At 38.9% G+C, this 23881-nt stretch overlaps 1 protein-coding gene across 1 annotated transcript; it reads left to right on the forward strand.

Moving 5' to 3' along the window:
- Nucleotides 1-227: 227 nt before the first annotated feature.
- Nucleotides 228-23076, forward strand: LOC139459645 (uncharacterized). The gene is made up of 10 exons (XM_071241241.1): nucleotides 228-308; nucleotides 5662-5932; nucleotides 6307-6461; nucleotides 6944-8646; nucleotides 8810-8938; nucleotides 9136-9287; nucleotides 9494-9611; nucleotides 9916-10396; nucleotides 13830-21231; nucleotides 21501-23076. The coding sequence occupies exons 2-10, from the start codon at nucleotides 5697-5699 to the stop codon at nucleotides 21715-21717; spliced, it is 10593 nt and encodes a 3530-aa protein (XP_071097342.1). The 5' UTR covers nucleotides 228-308; nucleotides 5662-5696; the 3' UTR covers nucleotides 21718-23076.
- Nucleotides 23077-23881: the final 805 nt, after the last annotated feature.

Raw genomic sequence — 23881 nt, forward strand, 5'->3', positions numbered from 1 at the left:
AATGCTTTACCTTCTCAAAATTTCTCGATGGTAATCGATTCCTTTCAAAATAGGAAATTCATAAAGCTCGGATACTGAATGTATTGCACCTTCGTCATGAACTGGGGGCACAATGCTTGACTGTGATTCGATGATCACAAATCACATGACCACATTCAGGTATATATAGAGGCCACACGTCAGGTAGCAGGACAGATAGTGATCATCTGGACACGAAGGAGGAGTTCCTTACTGTGTTGAGTAATTCGGTTTTGTGAGTTTGTAGAGTGAAGGGATTAACGTGTGGGACTTGTCACTGATCTTGAAAGGTGTGTACTTGAATATGCGTGTTAAGGACTTTCATTAATAAACCAAAGGTATTTTTATAATGTTGACTTTAAGGCAAAATGAGAACAATCATGAAGTTGAAATCTTATTGTTTCAATTTACAAACTCATACCGTACACCTTCTTTGTAGTAATACTCTTAGAAACACGATTGTTATTATTTCATTGTATGAGTTGTATCTATTTATAGCTGGGATTTTCCATATCTATATAAATTATTTCTTTTACAAATGACTACAATGTGATCGATGATATTACAGATAATGCTGTCGTAGTCACATATCATATACTGCACAGATATTTTAACATATTGTATCAGCGGCAATTTATTGTCCCATAAGTGCTGTGTATTTAATGGCCAACTACATATTAAAATAGGAACTTTTGTAATCAATACGTCACCTTCACATTCATTGATGGCAGCGTTCCGAAAGGTCCCTTTTTCAGATACACGTATTATTTAGGTGAACGAATAAACTGTAAACAACGTACTGGCATAACTATTTTTTTCTTTTAAATAAGTCAACAATCTTTACAACCATACCAATCAAATCTTTATTTCGTAAAGTTCGGATTGTGTGGGATGTGCCAAACTCGAGCCTGCCAGAATATTGTACATCAGCTGTTGATGTCACGTGAAACTATCGGGTCAAGCGAGTGTACATCAGGCATGGATAGATTTCAAGCTGCTCTCACTCCGTTTTGTTTTGGAACTTTCCTCCTTTGGAAAAGATAAGATTTGAAAAACAATACAAATGTATAAATTCCTACCAACGAGAAGGCATGTATGTATTTGTTTCCTCGTTATCTCAAATATCCACTCATCTGAGTTGTGTGTCCATGTTAAAATACGGCATGGTATCTGAGTTGGCTAGCACTATAAATACTTGCACATGCCAGTACTAGTAAGAGAAGCCACAAACACACGTGCATGCATGTCGCTATATAAGGTAAATATTTTTTCAAAAGATATTAAACCCAATTTCACCTCAACTACGTCTTATTCAGAGGTGTACATATCGTTCCACGACATTAGGTGACTCAATATGATTAAGCATAACACATGTGCTCCTCAAAGTTATAGTGAAATGTTTACAGTGAAATTCATAGACGCATGCGTTATCGTTAATATGTATTAAAGTCACGTAGGCCTTTCGGCATTTGAGTAAAGTGGAAAAAAAATGCACATACACCTAGTTCTAAACGTTTCCCATCATAACTCAGGGATTCATGAAAATCTAATTCGATCAAAAGGATCAGTAAAGTCAACATAGGTAGATGTATTTAATATGCCAGCCGTCCACACATGTATTGTGAATATATAGTTCTTCCTACGTATCTATCAAACAAATATGCATTGATGCTATTAATTAATAACATTCGGATTTGTGAAAACATGCGCACATTTTTTGTTCATTTCATGATCAAGTTAACCTTATTCAGAAAATGATCCCAGGATTATATTTACGGATGTCACACTTGGTAAGGAATTTATAAGGTACATATGGACATGTAGGTGTTCATCAATTGTGTGCACTCAGGATGTTAGGTTAGGTTAGGGTGTGGCATTTGCGTTGCATCTATACATTGACTATAATACACCTTATCGATATATAACTGAGGCTTGGTGCTTGACTTCTGAATCACGAAGACCATATACATACATGATAGCGGTTAAAATATATGGCCTACGCAATGTGTTGTTATATACTTGTTTATTAAGTAGAAACGCCTGTGGTGTTTGTAATTTAGAGATTTTGAACTGTTACGTAAACTTAATACTTGTAGACTTTAGTCGAAACCAAACTCGCTAGAAACATAATGCTCTACAGTCCAAGCATTGTGACGCGGTAGATATGACGTCACAGTACGTAATTATCTCCATTCATGCACTATTACTCATATCCCAAACTGTCTGGTTATATGTATCTACTTCTGTGTGGTAAATAATGTCTTTTATGATCGGACGAAGGATGAATTTTCGAACAGATTCGTAGTGCATGTGTTGCACTGAATGAAAGTTCTTTTGGTACGAAATGATCTTTTATTTGTATAAGTTTATGTCTCTAATTTTGATGTTCATCATACATCCATATCATCATTTACTTGAGTGTTGATCAATTTATAGATGGGATTATTTTTACTGAGATTAGCCTGTATACATACATGTCTTTTGGTCAGATAGATGACATGTGAAAATTGACTTGATTGTAATGCAGTTACTGTAATGGTTACTTGTATTGCAATAGTTTTAATAATTTAACGTGGTCCTGGATATGTAAACGGTAAACATTAACAATATCACATGATTATTACTCACCGTTAGTGTACCGTTCAGAAGGGGCGTAAGCGTTTCATAAAGCTCGGATCGTGGTCAACCTTGACAGCTGGAGTATGACGGGACATGGCACATTGCAAAGCTGTCGGCGTTGTATACATTGTACACACATGTTTCAGAGTTCTCCATAACCTGGGTAGATTGCAGGTGGTTTATAAAGACTGTTCATGTATGTTAAAAGTGAATGGTTAGATATTTCGTATGGAATGATGCAGGAACTGAGTTGGCAATTAAATGCATATGAGTATTCAGTTATTATATGTCCTAAAGTTATATTCTGACCTAAGCCCAGTTATGTGTGATAAGAAAACTATTGATATATATCTGCAAGAATAGCTATAACTGTTGCAGTCTGGTTTAGGTTAGCATGTAATAGTTTGAGTAGCGGGTAGGACAAGTACTTCCTTGTTGCCTTCTGTTCCTGGTCGGTCTACTGATATACATACTGTGTATGTCGTATAGGAGTTGAATCCATTCATAGATACAAGTACTCAGATCTCACACTCTCTTCTCGGCTCCATATCCTCCTCACTGAAGGTATTTATTGTATGATATATATTTAACTATTTAAAGAAAATTTTAGGCATACTGGTAACCAAAGTTGCGTGAGCATCTACAATCTAAATTTTCAATTCCTATTCATCGGATCCTATGTTGATAATTTAAGGCATACTGGTAACCAAAGTTGCGTGAGCATCTACAATCTTAATTTTCAATTCCTATTCACCGGATACTATGTTGTTTCACCACATATTAGCATAACAACCAACGTATAGCATAACATAACATTAATTGCCATTGGTAGTAAATGAAGCAGTTTTACAGTACCAATAGACATGGTACCTATGTCACTCCGTATCTGATTCCCATAATCAACTAGGACTGTACTATCATTCACATCCTGAAAGGAAAAGCAACTGGACAATATGCATGGATGGCGGAACAGATACACATTCACATGACACCCTGACTGTCAAGCCATTGCCCAGGTGCTTGTGTGGTGCATGTGTTAGATCTATTTATTGATAACATAACTCAGATCACGCTGAGGATTACGTCGTGCATTGCATTTCTAAATAATCGAATCACATTCCAACTCTCCAAATTCGATCATTGCTGCAATATGCCTCGATAATCTTGATGATAAGGAGACGAGGACCGCTCACACTCACATGATATTCAGCAACCAGCGATGCGTTCAATGCTAAATATGTGTCAACGGCCAACATGCCTTTGTAATTCAAATGTAGCAATCAATAGTGTCAGATACATGTATTATCGGTGTAACAGATACACTTCCATTGCTCAACACCTCGTGCCAGTAAGGCAATCCCGGATACCGCATGTGACACGCCTCCGTCTTAGCTCAAGGCAAGCTACCCGAGTATTATTTGAATAAGTGTGTTACCTGACCTCACATTTTAAACGCAGCTTGGAACAGTATTTCATTCATCACAGAGTAGCAGCTTAATATTATAGCTTAAATTGATGCAGGTCTGATGAATATTTCAATTATATACGGTAACCACACGTGAAACGGGCTTCATAATCACTGCAGTAAAACGAGCATTACTAAGTAGCATCACTTCATTATTAACTATTACAGATGTCTTTCTGAAAATCGTTCTTTGAAAATAATTAACATTTTATACGCAAATTTGTTTTCTCCCCATATCTCAGGAGCACAAAGTGGTCAAGGGAGACTAGTTTCTTCACATACGCCTATGATTGTCATTACACAGAGCTTGAACTCCATTAAAAGCATTTACTATTATCATATATAAGATAAAATCTCAAAGAACAATGAAGAACTACAAAGCATTGTTCTATCATGGCGACATTTCTTGAGATTCGAATATACTCTCGCAACTTGATGATGTCATATATTGGACGACGTCATTTTTTAGAGGGAAGTGTCCAGTAAGTTGTTCCCAAAAGATGAAGCTGGGCTACGCAGATAAACGCAGTGACCGAACGATTGCATCGTCACCGAAAGTGACAATCGGTTTTGGGAGAAGAGGTACAGATAATCGACGTGGGGATTGTGAGAATATGCGGGAAATACCAAACTTAACCAAACTGTTCGTAAAATAGAACTGTCCGACATTTCCGAGGTTGGATTCTATTCAGACAGTCATCATTATTTGAATTTGGGTTAAATTTTTTAAAGCTTGTACATTTTTTAACATCCTTAAAGAGACTGTACATAATGTTGATATCTCATATTAGATATAGACGACTCGTGGTCGTTATGTATCGTACAATAAACAACTCACACTCGTCGTTTATTTCTTAAGTATAAGCACAGGTAACTGTGGTATAATATTACCGATTATCAGAATATTGACATTTTGCAGCTCAATGTTTGTTGACGTTTTCTTGATTGTTCTTGATCAATCTCCTTCCGAGGTTACAAAATACAGTTCTTAACATTTGATAGTTCTGTGGTCATTGGACTCAAATAAAATAATTAACTCTCTATTCCCAAGTGAAACATTTCGATGTGTATATATCAGTCAAAATCTGAATATTAAACATGCCGTACTACCAACACATCATGGTTACATTGTGATTACCATTTACACATTGGTGCAGAGGTTAGCGAGCACATTATGTAAACAATAATATAATTGCGCAATATCAATCAGGAGAGTACATTTATCGATGAAAGGGTCACCGATAGCAACGTGAACAGAATTTAAAGATCTCGCTGTTAACCCTGAAATATAAGATATATATGTGGAAAATAGAATTACATGTATATTACCCATGAGGTTGTGATACCAATTCAATTATATTAAAATTCGCTATATTATCAAGCTTATTGTCATAAATACTTTCTGAATAATGTGTAGAACAGTATAGTGCGTAAATTGACGTCGATATCATTATAGCAAAATATTCCTTCATTTAGAGTTGGACGTATCAGAACTATTTCAGAAGTGTCCTACAATTTAAGACTGTATATAATACATAAAGTATCACCCATCTGTACAGGTCGTCACATCCCAAATAAAGGATAGCCTACAAGGATGGGGGTAACCATTGAAACCTGGAGAGCCCGGATTGGACTACACAGCCAACCCAACAAGAGTCCGAGGACTACCACTACGCAGGGCATGGTCACAGGAGGGGGCAGCTTCCCGTGTCGACCGCGGCACGTTCTCCTGGTCATCGGACTGCTGCTGCTTCTCAGTGGAAATGTAGAAGTGAATCCAGGGCCGTCATCACGACGACAGCAGCCTCCTCAGCAGAACACTTCTTCGAAGTATGTATGATAGAGTCTATGTACAGCAGCATGATCCAGGTCTAGCAGGATTAAATCTTGTCAGGAAAGTGTCTTCATATCATTTGAATAAATAGACAATGTTATATTTCAAGTTGGACATCAACAATTACACGATTTGTGTATATTTGTAACAAGACAAGAGATATATTGAAAAGTAAGGTGAAACCAGTCTTGATTATAAATGAATATTGAGGAATATTTTATCTGCATCATCTAAGGTAATCGATGGATGGCAGCTTCCTGTTTCTGGGGAAATGGAGGTCTGGTCATTAAGGTTCCGCTCATGATCTAATATTATAAGATGTCTGTAGATGGATCCATGGTTTGCTTGTAACTAAGACAAAACTTTTCAGCAAACTGTATACCAACAAAGACGAATCATTCACCACCACTGAGGTGCTTGAGATCCTCCAAAATCCTGACCTTAGCAGAGTCATCAACCAACCTCCCGTCAAACCAAGGGCAGGGCAGGCCTTTCTCTATCACTTCACTGATGCCAACAAACGAGGTATGATATTTTCTATAATAAAACCGTTTGTGTTTGACATACCGTCGGTTGGATAATAACATACTGGCCTTTGAAACCTGCTCTATTGTCTTATTGTGAGAGATGGGCATCACAAATGGAAAAACATTTCGACCTGTGCTACCGGTGTAATGTGGGTTTCGACTCATCCTTTGCTTATACTCTTTAATCCAACTGAAAAATGATATTAAACTAATGTTGATGTTTGGAAACATATATTTCAAATATCTAACTGGGAGTAAATGTTTGTGATCGATACATACTTACCTGACAGATACAAAGGTAATCACTGTTTAAAATGTTCACTGTTTCACTGGTTTGTGTTTAACTTGTTATGTCAAAAGGAATTCCTTTGTACCACATGGCTAACTTCCTTGCAGACTGTCTTTTTTGAAACCCAATGCCATTATACTTCTCATATAGGTTGGTTTACTTTTTATGTTATAACATTTATGTTGATGCAGATGACTGGAGATGTGACCAGTACCACTTCCACCACGATGCCACACGAGAACAACCCAAAGCAGATCCGAAGTTCAAGAAGTTGTTCTTTGTTATAAAGACCAGGGTAGGCAAGGACAAGAGATTTAAGAAGCATGCCTACATTCTTCTAGGAGAAGACAACAATCTTGTGTTATTCCAGTATATTGGAAATGAGAGAATTGCGGAGGATCTCCCTCATGGTAACTCCAAGAATACTTCTGTTCCCTACACCCGACTTTGTCCATCTGTAATCAGAGCCATCAAAGATGTTTCAAGCAATTACACAGAAACCCTTAGATGTTTGAATCAACAAACTTTTTCTTCGACTGTTCCAGAAGTATATAAACCACGATCACGTCTTCATGTCATGAATACCAGATACAGGGGGCAAAGGGATTGCACAAAAGAAGCCCGCACTAACAGGCTGGGCATTACTGGAGACAAAACTGCATGTAATCTTACAGCATTCTTAACAAAGGATATCGAAGTGGGCAAGGTAGTCCCTTGGAAAGGAAAAAGAAAGCAACCGAAAAGGTTAAAGAATCTACAACAAATAAGCTGTAAGCAAATTGTTCGAGCTCCTTTAGGGTGTCTTCCATATGATGAAAGAGCCCCTGGAAGTCAAGATGATCTGGAGCCACAAGAAGGCACAAGAAATAAGAACACAACACCACAGACCCCTTTGGGGTTCGATTTAGTACACTCAAATGATGACTTGTCTGCTGCAGACAATGACAACAAACCATCTTTAGAATCAGAGACGAGCCAAGCATCTAAGCATTGTCATTTGACAAGTGATCAGTCAAATGCAATCCAGATGGCAAGCAGAGACAACACAGACCTTGGAGCATCAGAAGCAGTTGATTTCCTTAAAATCATTCTCGAAGATCAGTGCATTACATCCAAGAATTCTATAACTGTTGATGCTCTTTCACAACATTTTGAGGAAAACAATTTGACTCATTCCTTATCCGAGGATGGTGACTTTCAAGTCTCTTGTCAGGGCAACAATCAGTCAAATTCAGACATTGCAGAACGGAACTCAGGAGACACTACATTGAGTCAAACAACACCATATCCTGAGATTGAAAATGTCAACAATGAAGAAACACAACTCGCTCCACTCGAAAAATTCATACACGACATTTTCAACAATGGCCAACTTAGTCAGATGATTAAGCTACTACAGCACCTTCACAGCACATGGAATGTCCGCCAACCGCAACACAAAGCTGCTGAAGACCAGGCTGTTGAGTCTGTAGCATCAGCTGATGAGCAAACCTGTTTCAATGACAATGGCTTACAGCCTAGGATGTTATCTACTTTTCTACCCTTTACAGCTTCCACGCTTATCACACAAGTGAGAAGTCTATGGATTTCTGACTTCAAGACGACCAGTGACTGTCTTCTCAAAACTGAAAATATCTGCTCGATTGTCCAACAAAACATAAACTCAGATACCATGCTTTCGTTACTGACATCATTGGTGGTAGGGGCATTCAACATGCAAACAGACATTGTTGAATTTGTGGAAACTCTCAAGGAACGACCGGGCCATTTAGAACCTCCAGGCAACAATATAATTGCAGACGTATCAAACCATGTACGTTATAGAATTGGCAGCAACACAGTGACTGGTCAGGACGTAATGAAACTGAACAAAACATCATGGCTTGACGATAGCGTAAGTTTTATTCTTGACTTAAACACCACTTTTCAACGAGCTCATCAAATTCTTGCAATAGGAACTTTGGTTCTGATAACCTCTGATTAATCACTTTGATCCTAAATAAAAACACAATGCATCAATACAGATTTACCTGAAACAGTTCAACGTTTGTTAACAGGTGATCCATGCCTACCTTTCTCTGTTGGAAGAACGATTCTCTAAAGAGGACAAGAAAGTATTTATCTTTGAATGTTTCCTCGCTACATTCTGGGAAAAGAAGAATTATGGAGTGTGGCTGTACAAGGAGGTAGGTTTGGAAAAATCAATTGATTGTGCTGATAAAGTTTTTTAGTGCTTTATAGTGCTCCAGGAAGAAGACCGATTTCTACTTCCTTGGTCTCTTCATTCATTTATTCGTTGACTGGTCAAATGAACTATATCATATAAAAGTATACGATGTCATTATAGTGATGTCACTATTGCATATAGCTTTCTAAATTGCAGGTGACCCTGACGGAGTACACGTGGATTCTGATGCCTATATGTCGACACAGTCACTGGATACTGCTTGCTGCAAACATAAGGGAGGGAAGTGTATGTGTGATTAATTCAAAACCCTCAGATGTTACACAACGAGAAATTCTTCACCAATGGAGGTAGGAACTGCCAAACAAAAGAGCATTAATTTTAAGACCATATACTCGTATGCTAACATCAAAATCAATTACATTCAGAAAACATGGATTATGCTGGTAGTGTCTAAATGTCTTATGCAAACGTTATTCAAATATCCTCATGCAAACGTTATTTAAATGTCTTCATGCAGACGTTATTCCAAATAACGTGTCGCGTTTGGTTACAGTGAGTACATGGCCCATAGAAGTCGGGAAACGAGGGAGAACCTTTCTGACTGGAGGGAGATACAGTGCCCTATCTTCCCACAGACTGATGGCAGCAGCTGTGGTGTGTTTATTCTCATGGTAAGTAAATATTTCGTTTAGGACGTATATATTTTGACAATGAGGTAACCACTCACATATAAGTATATACATGTATATGTCATATGCACATAGGGAGTACGTAAAAAGCATTATACAAAACGTTCAGACAAAATTATGTGATTCATAATATTTAAATTAGAGATGTTACTATTGTGGAGTCACACGCCCATAGCACAAAACTATTGTTAAATTACAAATTCAATTCTCACCAACATAGTGTGTATACAAATAAAATGAATGCTGTTGTGTAAAGGGATTATCATGGTTTTCATGTTACTTGCAGGCTGCTGAAGCACTGTTGTCAGGTGTCTCCCCATGTGTCATGAGGAACTGTCACGTGACTGGATACAGGGAGTATGTAAAACAGCAAATAGTAAATGCAGCAGAGATGCAAGCAGGTGGCATTGAAGAAAGCAACGTGCAATCATCCGATGAGGTTGAAATCATAGAGAGCTCCAGTTCCACCAACCAGAATACCACAAAACTACATGCAGAGACGGAAAACAGAAGGAAGAGTATATCCACAGGAACTTCTGTCTTCGACTCCCAGCAGGAAAGTGTCATCTGTGAAGAACTAGTGGACGGCATTTCTGACATGAAGATGGAACCTTCGTCTGTCAAGAAACAAGAGAGGTTGGATACATCTGGAGGTATGACTGGGGACACAAACTTTATTGTGGGAGATAGTATCCACACGATAGGATCCATGGAGATTGAAGCAACAAGTGAGATCACGCCATCTGACCTGCATGATACAACAACAGGTAAGGACGACAACTCCTTTTACCTTGTTACAATGCAATGGGATGTCGATGTTATATATCTCTGAGCCTTACAATTGTAATTCACCCCTGAGTAGTATCAACACTATTCTGGCTCTAGTTATAAAGGTCGTTTTGAGTCCAGCCTTACTTGGCATGCACTCAATTCGAAGGTCTTTATGAAGTTGTGTCAAGTGAAACTGAAAGGGTAGGCTTGCAGATGAAATGTCCAACATTCTCAGCAGGACTAAAATGTGAGGTAGTGAGTGAGTTTATGCTTTATGTCTCATCGGCAATATTTCAGCCATATCTTGACGAGAAATTATACATTTTTAATACATATATTTTAACTAAATTAAAAGCTGTCATCGATGGAAATTACTAGAATATCACAGATTAATATTTAAAACTAGCTTACAACTATAAAAAGATACAATATAAAAAAGGGCTTATAGATCGCCAGCAGCTGAAGGTAGATCACCATGCTAGGGTCCATGGGGACTTAAAGTACTTTTGCTACATGCATGGACCCCAGCCGGATTTACATCATCCCTTCTGCTGTTGGCGATTAATAACAAATTTAGCCAGGTTAAATTAACATATATACTACGATTAAAATTGTGATGGAAAAACATGACTTTGAATTACGTGGTCTGACATACCCTCTCTAGGGGACAATCATTTTACACTAATTCAACCGCCATCAAGGGTAAAGCCACTAACAATCTCAGTTAAGAAGCTTTCCTCAACCAATTCTAAAATATTTATTAATTACAAAACATATATTCAAATTTATTTAATAATTCTTTTTCTTTAAAAAAAACAATAATTAAATGAGAACTTACTTGATAAAAAAGATCCTTGAGCGATGAAACTTTGAAATATTTATCCCTTGTGATGGAAAAATCAATACAGTCAAGCAGGACATGCTTGACCGTGATTCTTTCATCACAAGGTATGCAGAATGGAGGATCCTCACCTTTTAACAAATATTCATGAGTATATCTAGAATGGCCAATACGACATCGTCTTAATACGACCTCTTCAAATCTGGACTGACAACCCAAGTAGGTATAACCGATATTTGCTTTTATTGCATGTAATGTATTTATGCCCACTTGGGTGTCCCACTTCTTCTGCATTAGATCTCTGATGAAACATCTAATCACAGGTTTATAATCATTGTAGGGTAAAAGAAGTGGTGTCACATATTTGTTGAGTGCTGCCTTAGCAGCAGCATCAGCCATCGTGTTACCAACGATCCCAACGTGGCTGGGTAATCAACAAAAGACGATGTCGTATTGGCCAGTTGCAAGATTATTGTGTAATTCAATTATTGGATGCAGACACGACATATTATTTATTGCTTGAAGTACAGGACAAAGAGTCTGAAAACATGATAAATTCCTGATGTTTGGACTGGCTATTTATATAGTTTAGAGCAGTTAATATGGCCTTTGATTCTGCTGTAAACATTGAAGAAACATCTGGTAGTCTGTTTGATATGGTACTTGATCCAGTGATAGTTGCGCTGGCAACAGCACCTCCATCCTTGGATCCATCTGTAAATATTGATTTGTAAGTTTTATATTCGCTTCTTAATTGATTATATTCTTGTTGATATTGTAGTTGATTAGTGTCAGATATCTTTAGTTTAGATAATGTAAGCTCCACCCGTGGCTTTACCAATTGCCAAGGAGGAGAGGAAAGCAGACGGAAAGGAGATATATTTTCAGCTGCAGAAATAAAAGGTTTAATTCTTTTTCCGAGTGGTGGAATATGAGATGACTTTTTACTATACAGTTCCTGATAAAGGGGATTAAATACGCAGCTGTATGCAGGGTTTGACCCATTTGAATATAACTTTGTGCTCTTCTGTAACGAAAGTTTGATACGGCTCTGTTTAAGAGATGGCTCGTCGGCCTCAATGTACAAACTGTCAACAGGGGAGGTTCGGAAAGATCCAAGACTTAGACAAGTCAAGATCTTAGACCGTTGATGATGGATTGTATCTAGAAGTTTAAGATTGCTTTTACAGGCTCTACCATAGATGATGGAGCCATAGTCGAGCTTAGACCGGACAAGTGATCGATATATGTGAAGGAGGGTCGTTTGATCTCCTCCCCACTGGGAGTTAGAAACAACCTTTGATAAGTCCAGTGCCTTCAGATATTTAGCTTTCAAATATTTAATATGTGGTAAAAACGTAAGGTGATGTTCAAAATTATTCCTAAAAATATAGCCTCTTTTACGACTGTAATTGGAGTTCCAGCTAGATGTAATTCTGGGTCCTTATGTGGATTATATTTTCGACAGAAATGGATACAATTTGTTTTAGATTTAGAATATACTATGTTTCACCTCTAACTTAAATAAGAATATTATATAACAAAAAGCAAATCAAGTCAATTGCTGAAGTGAATTTAATAAATTTCATTTTCTCCTAAAAAAAATTGGTGTCAAAAGAAACATACATTTTCTGCCCATCTGAACACTTGATGAGTACACGTGTCCATCGTGATAATATTACTCGGAAAATTACTACAATGGAACTAACGTCAAGTACTGTCTGGCACCTCATGCCCATGGACGAAGTGAAGTGGGTGTACTATCAGGTTCAAATCTTGCGAGTAAGAGGGTGACGGTATGAACCACACAGTGTGGCTGTGTAGGAATGCTATTGCACGTGCTACGAAGTTCTGAGCCTCACTATGATGGAGTTGCATGCCAATTATTTTTCAACATAATCCCCTTCGAGGTCAACACTCTTCTGCCTACGCAGTAGTGATCCTAATGGTGTAGAAAGCTTCCTCCTGGTTGTGTAATACGTCCTCTACAGCAGAAATGACGTCCCCCATTTCGTGCTTTTCAGACAGTTTTTTCCTCAAGTTTTGGTAGAGGTGCAAAATCTGGTGAATAAAGAGGATGTTCAATGGGTTCAAAACCAAAGTCATGCATAGTAGCCTTCTCCGGAGGATATGTTATATGTTGCCCGTGCTTTGACTGTTGTTTAGTCTCTGGCTGAGAGTGGTGAACTCATCCATAGTAACACCTCGCTTAACACACGCTGAGAGACACACACGCACGCACACATGCTCACGCACATACACACACACACCACTTTTGCAGGTCTCTTCATGATGTCTGGCTGTGCAGAACGGGCACGTGCATCATAGTCATGCTTCAATTTATGTGCTAATGTCTTTCATATATTATTAATTTCACCTGTGCATTTCTTTTAGGAGAATATATTACTTTTTCTAATATATTCAGTTTGCATCAAAGATATTAATCATTCAGATTTAAATGTATTGTATTTCGTTTGTATCTTCATCATTCTTACATTTGTTTGAGTATATCAGAAAATATATGTACCATAAATACTCATGATTAAATCTTTTGCCCATTCCAATCATAAAACTTGTATTGTTTTCAGGAGCGTGTCCTGCAGACTTACGTTCATATTGTGAGGAGCTATTCCAAAATCAAAAGTCTTCCTTCGTAGCCTTGACACTTGTATGTTTAATGAAAGGACATCTGCAGTTAACGACTCTTGAATGCCAAGAAAATAGTTCCCATCTAAAAGACTATATCAAATGGGGCTGTCAGCTGTGTAATTGTGGGGAAACTTCAAATACCCAAATAAGGAATGCATTCCTTGGATTAGAGAAATTTGTACTGATATCAAATATGAACACACGTGTCACACTTAGAAGTTCCGAAGTACAAAAAACAATATCGACAGTGATTGCAGATCATCTTCAAGAATACATTGATATTATTGATCTGAAATTCATCTACCATTATCTCAGGATCCACACACAAGATGGAGGTTTCCATGTGTGGTTAAAGGGTAAAATGGTAGAGGATTTGGCAAGACGATTTGCCAAGGAAGTGTTGCAGAATAACCTTGCATTAGTGTTGTCTCACGATTCTTGTGGATACTTCCATTTCAATGTAATGCTCAGGAAAGCAGTCCAACATCTGCTAAAATCCGAGGATTTCCACAGCATTTTGGAAAATACAGATAAGACCTTTGGTGGAACATTCATACATTGGATGTGCTTTAGTAGGAATGCTGAACTGTTCAAATCATTGTCGTTCTGGTTGACAGATAGTCAAAAGACTGGCTGTCTCGTACCCTGTTGTATTTCAGGTAATTCCAGCATTGTGCAATTACTCTGCTCCGAAACTGAATTAACAGAATGTCAGAAGATACCTAAACTTCCACAGTTACTACCAGGTATTACACACGAGATGGAAAAAAACCTGACAATTATTGAATCATATGACACCCATGCCTTACCTCCCCTTCACCTCTCCAGTCTTTACGGACATACTGGCGTAGTGTCTTATCTCCTGGATAGTGGGTTTGATGTCAATGAACAATTAGTCGATAGATCTGGAAACAGCATACCATTCCAAGCAGGGAGTACTTCTGCTTTGGTTGCTGCAACTATGGGAAACATAGATATTGTGAAATGTCTAATACAGCACAGTGCAGACCTTAATCTACATGACATCATGTTTAACGCACCAATACACTCTGCATGTAGATCCGGTAACAATGACCTCGTGGCACTGATTTCACGACAATGTTGCATCTCTGAAGGGGATGCAGAAGGGGACACGCCCCTGCATATTGCTTGTGAGCGGGGAGACATAGATATTGTATCCATGCTGCTGGAGAGGGGAGCTGACTGCACACTGCTGAATTACAAAAATGAAATGCCTTTGGATATAGTTTGTAAGAAGGGATTTCTTGAAGTCGCTCAAGTGATATTAAATCACAGCGGTTATTCACTTCCCTATGATGGGTCTAATACACCCTTACATAAAGCATGCATAGGGGGGTTTACTGATATCATCGAGTTACTGTTAGAGTATGGTGCCGATAGATCTGTTACTGTAGACGACCAACACCCCCTTTTGATTGCTGCATATTCGAACAATATTGATGTGGTACAGATGCTACTTCATATGAATGCTGCTAGAGTTGTTTTATGCGACACACATATAGCAGTGACGTGTTTAAGAGAGGGACATAACGTCATGGTGAAATTATTGCTGGAGAAAGGAGCCAGTTTGTCAGGTAGCGACATAGATGGGTATTCAGCACTGGCTAGCGCTTGTGAGAGGGGAGATATAGAGATTGTTAAGCTGCTGCTGGAGAAAGGAGCCAGTTTGTCAGGTAGCGAAAGGTATGGGTATTCACCACTGGCTAGCGCTTGTGAGAGGGGAGATATAGAGATTGTTAAGCTGCTGCTGGAGAAAGGAGCTAGTGTGTCAGGTAGCGACAGGTATGGGTATTCACCACTGGCTAGCGCTTGTGAGAGGGGAGATATAGAGATTGTTAAGCTGCTGCTGGAGAAAGGAGCTAGTGTGTCAGGTAGCGACATAGATGGATATTCAGCACTGGCTAGTGCTTGTAGGAGCGGAGATATAGAGATTGTTAAGCTGCTGCTGGAGAAAGGAGCTAGTGTGTCAGGTAGCGACAGGTATGGGTATTCACCACTGGCTAGCGCTTGTGAGAGGGGAGATATAGAGATTGTAAAGCTGCTGCTGGAGAAAGGAACTAGTGTGTCAGGTAGCGACAGGTATGGGTATTCACCACTGGCTAGCGCTTGTGAGAGGGGAGATATAGAGATTGTTAAGCTGCTGCTGGAGAAAGGAGCTAGTGTGTCAGGTAGCGACAGGTATGGGTATTCACCACTGGCTAGCGCTTGTGAGAGGGGAGATATAGAGATTGTTAAGTTGCTGCTGGAGAAAGGAGCCAGTTTGTCAGGTAGCGACATAGATGGGTATTCAGCACTGGCTAGCGCTTGTGAGAGGGGAGACATAGAGATTGTTAAGCTACTGCTGGAGAAAGGAGCTAGTGTGTCAAGTAGCTATGGGTATTCAGCACTGGATAGCGCTTGTGAGAGGGGAGATATAGAGATTGTTAAGCTGCTGCTGGAGAAAGGAGCTAGTGTGTCAGGTACCGACAGGTGTGGGTGTTCAGCACTGGCTAGCGCTTGTAGGAGGGGAGATATAGAGATTGTTAAGCTACTGCTTGAGAAAGGAGCTAGTGTGTCAGGTACCGACAAAGATGGGTATTTACCGCTGGCTATAGCTTGTGATGGGGGAGATATAGAGATTGTTAAGCTGCTGCTGGAGAAAGGAGCTGGTGTGTCAGGTACCGACAGGTATGGGTATTTACTGCTGGCTATAGCTTGTGGTGGGGGAGATATAGAGATTGTTAAGCTGCTGCTGGAGAAAGGAGCTAGTGTGTCAGGTACCGACAGGTATAGGTGTTTAGCAAAGGCTAGCGCTTGTAGGAGGGGAGATATAGAGATTGTTAAGCTGCTACTGGAGAAAGGAGATGTGTACTCCCTACTGGCTAGAGCTTGTGAGAAGGGAGATATAGCGATTGTTAACAGACTGCTGGAGAAAGGAGATGTATACTCACTACTGGCTATGGCTTGTGAGAAGGGAGATATAGCGATTGTTAAGCTGCTGCTGGAGAAAGGAGCTCGTGAGCCAAGTGTATATTGTAATTTTCGACTGTTGATTAAACGATTGCAAAACCTGGCGAGCATAATCGACATACAATCATTGCTGAAATGGGTGCTTACAAACAAATATTTTGCAATATTTAGGATGTTGTTGACGATACTTCCTCAAGATGCAATTATAGAATTCTTCCTTCATGAAGCATGTCACCAAAACTCACCACAAACCCTCCTGTTGCTAACTGAAATATGTGATGAGATATGCCTTCAAAATACACTGACAACAACAGAAAGCTTGAAGAATATAAAATGCATTGAAATACTTAAGTTATTAAATACTGAGGTTGCAGGAGGTGATCTCCTTCACATTGTTGTTGCCTGCGGTAATATTAACTTGGTGAGAAGTTATTTTGAGAATTTTCCATTCAGAGATCATGCTGACGTGTGTGTAATAATTGCATCTAGATATGGACACACAGCTATTGTCGAATATTTATTACATAAATGTAATAATAACATAACTTCAAACACATATTCTGGAAGATGCAATGTTCAAAATACCCGAAGGTTTTTTCATGACCTCTCCACTTCCATTGTAACTAAATATAGGGAGGTTAGGACAGCTCTCTATGAAGCATGTTGCCAAGGACATACAGACATAGTGAGATTATTGTTACAATATGATATGTACAGGACGGATCAAGCTGTTTCTTCGTCCCTTCATTTGGTATGTAGAAGAGGAAACATTGACATGCTACAATTACTGTTAGATTCTGAGGCTTATGTGGATCATGTGGATCAAAACGGGAACACAGGTCTTTATATTTGTACTGAAAATGGAAGAGTTTTAGCTATGCAATTGCTATTAGAGAAAGGTGCAAATCCAAGCCATGCAAACAATGAAGGTAAAGCGCCCTTTCATGCAGCCATTGAAAATAATAATTTCAATGCCGTAGTTTTACTCCTTAGGTATACTACTAAATTATCAAATGTGCCAGTTTCAAAGTTAAATAATTGTGAGCTGTTCAAGTTCGTATCTGATCATATTCCGCCACCGACATTGACATCTGCCGATCCTGATGGTAACTCACTTCTTCATTATGCTGTTAGATATGGTTTTCCTGACAGTGTTGCGACTTTGCTGGAACGTGGTGTTGATGGCTCTCTGGCAAATTGCAAAAAGGAAACAGCAATGCACATTGCTGCTGAAAGGGGATGTCAGAGAAGTGTCAGGCTTCTCATTCAATATCATTACACCACTGACGTTGAGAACGTGGATAAACAAACACCACTTCATTGTGCTGCATCCGAAGGTCATTTGAACATAGTTAAAGATTTGATTGAATGCAATTCGAATATATCTTTAAAAGGTTGTCTACACTATGCTGCTAGATCAGGTCATACAGAAACTGTGCAACACTTGTTAAACAAAGGGGCTGTAACAAATGAATCTGACTGTCAAAGTTATACTCCACTCCATCTTGCATGTGAATCAGGAAATATTAATACTGTGGAAGTATTACTTTCATCAAGCGCAGATGTAAATGCAGTTGGACATAAAGGACGGACACCACTCCATATAGCATGTGCAAGAGGGTATGACCGAATTGTTGACTGTCTATTGGATCGTAATGCAGATCCAAATATCAAAAATAAATTTAACAATACACCACTTCTCTCCGCTGTAGTAGAAGGCCACCTTGAAGTTATAAAACTAATGGTGTTAAAGGGGGCTAAGTCACAAATAGCTGGAGCAAATGGCAGTAACTATTTAATTGCATGCTGTACGCGAGGGCATAAAGATGTGGTGAGGTACTTAATAGAAAATGGAGCTGATATTTCTTCAAAGGACATCCAGTGTATAACACCACTTTCAGTGTCTTTGAGTGACATAGATGAAGAGGAAAGGGAAAACATAGATTACATTCTAAAAACGGGGAGAAGTGGAATTGAGGGTATGACGTCATTGCATGCGGCAATGGATGGTAACCACTTTGAGCTTGCAGAGTATCTTATTAATCAAGGTGCAGATGTGCTAGATGATGACCAGTATGGTAAAAGTATCCTCCTGAAAGTATGTGAGAAAGGCAATTCAAAGGTAACAAAAGCATTTCTCTCTTCTGAGTCAGTGTTTCCTTCGATGTTGAGAAAAGATATCATTGAAGGATTCTCCATGAAAAACATTCAGGCTTCACATCACTCTGAGAAAAATTCGAAGGATTCATTGAGTGTTAGGGAAATAGGAAATGACGTGCTAGAAGTGATTGATGAACCAGACACTGACTTTGTTCCTGTCCCTCCAATCAAAGCAGCTTGCGACTGTGGCCATGATGATGTAGCTAGTGTACTTATAGCATATAGCGCTGAGTGGCTGTCAGACTTGGATGACAGTCATTTATATAATAGCAAATCTCCCGTACATCTTGCTTATGATGCTGGATTCATGGATATTGTTGCTTGTTTGTTGTCGTCAAGTACCAATTCAAATGCTATTGATTCACATGGTTACACAATCTTCCATAAAGCTTGTGAACATGGGGACGTGAAAGTATTTAAAAACATATTAAAACTAAAAAGAAAGCATAGGAACCCTGAATTTTGTATAAAGACAAAATACGGAGAAATGTTATGTCATATAGCATCTCGAAAGGGATATATGCATATTCTTAAGATGTGTCTCAAAGTAGGCATGGATCTAACTCATGTAACAGAGGAAGGTGATAATGCCCTGCACCTGGCGTGTTCCTATGACAAACACAGAGTGTGTGCTTTTCTTCTCGATACCAGTCCTAGTTTGGCATGGATAAAAAATCACAATGGTTTCACTCCCCTCGACATTGTAATGAGGAGAGGCAATAACAAAATTGCTCGTATCTTCTTCGCCCATGCAAAGTTAACCCGATATGGCAGAATGCAGGATGTCATCTGGATGTACCTCCGAGAGTCAATGGACAACATAAACAGGCTAAACTTGTTGGTCAGGTGCAGCAACGTCATGGATCTGACAGATGATCATGGCAACACACCATTTCATGTTACCTCAATGGTAGGCAGTAATCGCGCTACTGACTATCTTCTAAAACATGATAAGAAAGATTGTGTAAGACAGATAAACAGTAATGGAGATACACCACTTCATATTGCCTCAGAACAAGGACACTCAGCTGTAGTTCGTAGTCTACTGACCCAATGCCATGTCAATGCTATCAACAATTACAATGAAACTGCTCTTCACCTGTCTTCACTATATGCACATCTTGACACAGTAGTAGCGCTACTGGGCGCAGGTGCATGTGTGGATTCTAGAAACTTTCAAGGTGATTCACCTCTTCATCTTCTTCTGTATGGATGTACTAACAAACCAAATAATGACTTCACACACATTATAACTATACTTCGACATTGTTTGGCATCTGGAATTGACCCTTGTCAAAACGACTTGGGAAATACACCATTGCATGTAGCCTGCTGCACAGGCAAAATTGTGATTGTTGGGGAACTACTTTCGGGGTACAAGGATCTTTGCATGAGAAATACATTTGGCAAAACACCCCTCCACGTTGCATGTGAACGTGGCCAGAGTGTCATAGTCGATCTCTTACTTGAGGTGATGTGGTTGAGGAAATCATTCGGTGAAGAGTTTAACGATTTCATGAACCACCAGGATGCTGTGAACAGATCAACGCCACTGCATCTGGCAAGTCGCTGCAATGGCCAAGCAGCCTTACTCCTGGTAGAGCATGGGGCAAATACAACCATTAAAGACAACGATGGTAACACGCCTATATGTGTTGCATATCTGACTGGACAGAAAGAGAATGTCAAGCACCTGTTACCCCACACCCCTTATCTTGACATCAATGGCAGTGGTGACACACTTCTACATGCAGCGTGTAGATCGGATCAAACAGATATGTTCCAGATCATAATTGACTGGCTTGGAAGTGTTGGACCGAAGATTGCAGGTAATACAGTAAATGCTAGTAACTGCACAAGGCAAACATCGCTACATCTCGCCTCTGCTAACGGAAAATCATACTTTGTTGAACAGTTACTTCTCATGGGCGCAATGCCAAATAATCCGGACACATCTAGAAAAACAGCACTACATTATGCCTGTATTGGTAGATTTGTATTGGTTGTGGCACATTTGTTGAAACATGGGGCCCATGTTAATGTGTGTGATGACTTTATCCGAACATCACTCCACTACGCCTGTGAAAGTGGATCAATGGTCATTGCTGAGATACTGACGAAGGCAGGAGGGGATCCTTACATCCGTGATAAAGATGGGCGAACTCCACTTGACCTGTGCAGCCATCAACACAGAGCCATAATAATGAAGAGGTGAGATCTGTCTGAAAGTGTTTTACACGTAGGGGTAAGTGTACGTGTCCACGTGGACTTTGTTTATGATACGATAGTTATTTATCATATAACGTAAAATTCGTTCCCATTCAACTTTCAACTCTTTCAGTAATACTTGAAATTGATTAAGTGTAATCAAGAGATTAAATCATCACTAAATAAACACTGTCGTTAAATACTTAGATATCTGAAATTAGATATATTTGAAGTTAAATATCAATAACTGAAACTATATTTCATTGTTTCAGCTTGCGTTATAAGCGGAAACGCCAGGCGACCTGTTCAGGAGATCCGCCATCTTCCAAACGGCCAAGATGTGAAGACACACATAGGCGAGGGCGCACCTTTGAAGATACAGAGACTTGTCAACATACCAGAAGTGTGTCGTATTTCAGGCGCAGTCTGTCAGTGGGTGAGTCACCACGGCGTGTGTCATCAGATGACCTGTGCCTTCAGAAGGAGTAGGATTATCTGTTTGAGACAAGATATTTCAATAAATGCTTCAAAACAACTGTTTAACTATGTATATATGAATGTATGTGTATGTAAAATATGTTCAGTATCAGATGCGTCTATACTTAATGTGTTTAACATAATAAATCACGATTACAAAATGTGTTTAGTATAAAATATATTTGATACCAAAGGTCCTAGGTATAAAGAGTGTTTAGTACGAAGGTGTTTAGTGATAGATATGTTCAGAACAAAATGTGACTTGTATCCAATGGGTTTTGTGAACAAAATGTGTTGCGAATAAAAATGTTTAGCATCAATGTATATATTATAAAATGTATTTCGTACAAAATATGTTAAATTCAAGATGTGCTTAATTAATAGTGTGTTTAGTTCAAAGCAAGTTAGTTATAAATGTGTTTGGTACATGTGTCCAGAATATTCTTACCCTGTACCAAAGGTGCTGATAGTAAAATGTGTTTAGTATGAAATGCAATGCATTCGGTAAGGAAAGCTTAGTAAAAATGGCTGTATTATTAAGTGTCTTTAGTACTAAAGTGTTATGGGTACATTATGTTGAGCAACTATAGATTGACAGTATTTTATCGTGATATTAAGGTATAGTTGCGAGAATTATTGACCTCCCAACTATTCAAACTTTATCTGATTTAGAGCAACAGACATATGCTCGAGTTCCACAAAGAGAATATAAGCGCATATGGTGAATAGTTCGCACAAACTGGACCTTCACTTTCCAATGAAACTCTGGACTCGTCTGAGTACATACAGCTCGTGCCACGATGTTGTATAAAGTGTATTTGTGGGATACGCTTTCAGGTTGTGATCGTACTACACGTGTCTGAATGACAACACCCATTGGATCTGGGACTTTAGCTGTGCTCGGATTACAAAAAGTGTCGTCTTTAAAATATATTTCGTATACAGAAGTTTAATGTATAAAATGTGTACATGCAAAATATATTTAGTATAAATTAGTATGTGTTTAGTGTACATTATTTATGACAGTTTGTTTAATATTAAATGGGTAAGGTACAAAAAAGTGTTGAGTATATAATGTGTGCTTAGTACGTCTGTCTTTAGTATAAAGTGTTTTAACAACTGGTGCTTATGATGATGATTTGGTATCACTTATAAAATGTGATTAATGTATACTACCCGCCAAAAGAAACGCGAATACCATACATGTTGGTTAACATATGAAGACTGGCTCATATTCAAGAGATATCACATTGGTTCGATGTTCAAACGATTATACTGATATGTTGTGTGAACCGACGCTCATGAACACATCCATGTGATGTCATAGATCCATGACTGGATATACACCATTTGTCTCGTGCAGGATTAGCGTGGAAATCACGTGCAGCATATCGTGACACTCTGAGGTAACAATTGACTGGTTGTTAGTTTTGTCATTAATTGGTACATATTGGAAACATCTGTTCTTAACGTGCATACTTCTCCAAATGAATCTATGGTTCGCATTTCTTTTGGCGGTGAGTATATTACGAATGTTACAAATACAAGTCACTGTGTATATCACAGCTATTGTGAAACAACTAGGTTTTTTCTGGGACCGATGTACTACCAGTAACGGAGGGTCAGATGGAGCGGCTGTTGTGCTTTTGAGTCAGTAGGAAAATATATATATTTCAATACATCTTCAAATATAATATTTTCACTTCTCATTTTTAGTCAACCAGTGTGTGGGTGAGTGAGTGAGTGGGTGAGTTAACCCTGCACTGAACAGTTGCTTCACTTCAGCTTTGTGTGAAAGAAAGAGACGAACTTCATGAACGTTGCGTTGGCTCCTTGTGCTGAGGCATAGGTTTAAAAATAAATCTGACATGGTTACAATGCCTGCAGCCAATTCTGGTTTCCCCTGCCATGAGATTGCTGGAATAATGCTTCAGCGGCTTAAGACCTTGCTCACTTGCTCTTTAACTATTGTTAAGTGGTATTTAGAATCTGTAGTATGAAACTGGTAAATGTGCCAGCACTTGTACCGAAACGTTGCATTGATATAAGGAAGTTGCAAACCACAAGTCAACCTTCTGCATCTTCATTGATAAGACAGCTTCTCAATGCCGCTTAAAGATCTTCATGGGGCGGTGGGATAGCCTTGTGGTTAAAACGTTCCTTCATCACGCTGAAG

The sequence above is a fragment of the Haliotis cracherodii genome, unplaced genomic scaffold, assembly GCF_022045235.1.
Source record: "Haliotis cracherodii isolate W230 unplaced genomic scaffold, xgHalCrac1.p SCAF_13, whole genome shotgun sequence".
In the NCBI taxonomy this organism is placed as follows: domain Eukaryota; kingdom Metazoa; phylum Mollusca; class Gastropoda; order Lepetellida; family Haliotidae; genus Haliotis; species Haliotis cracherodii.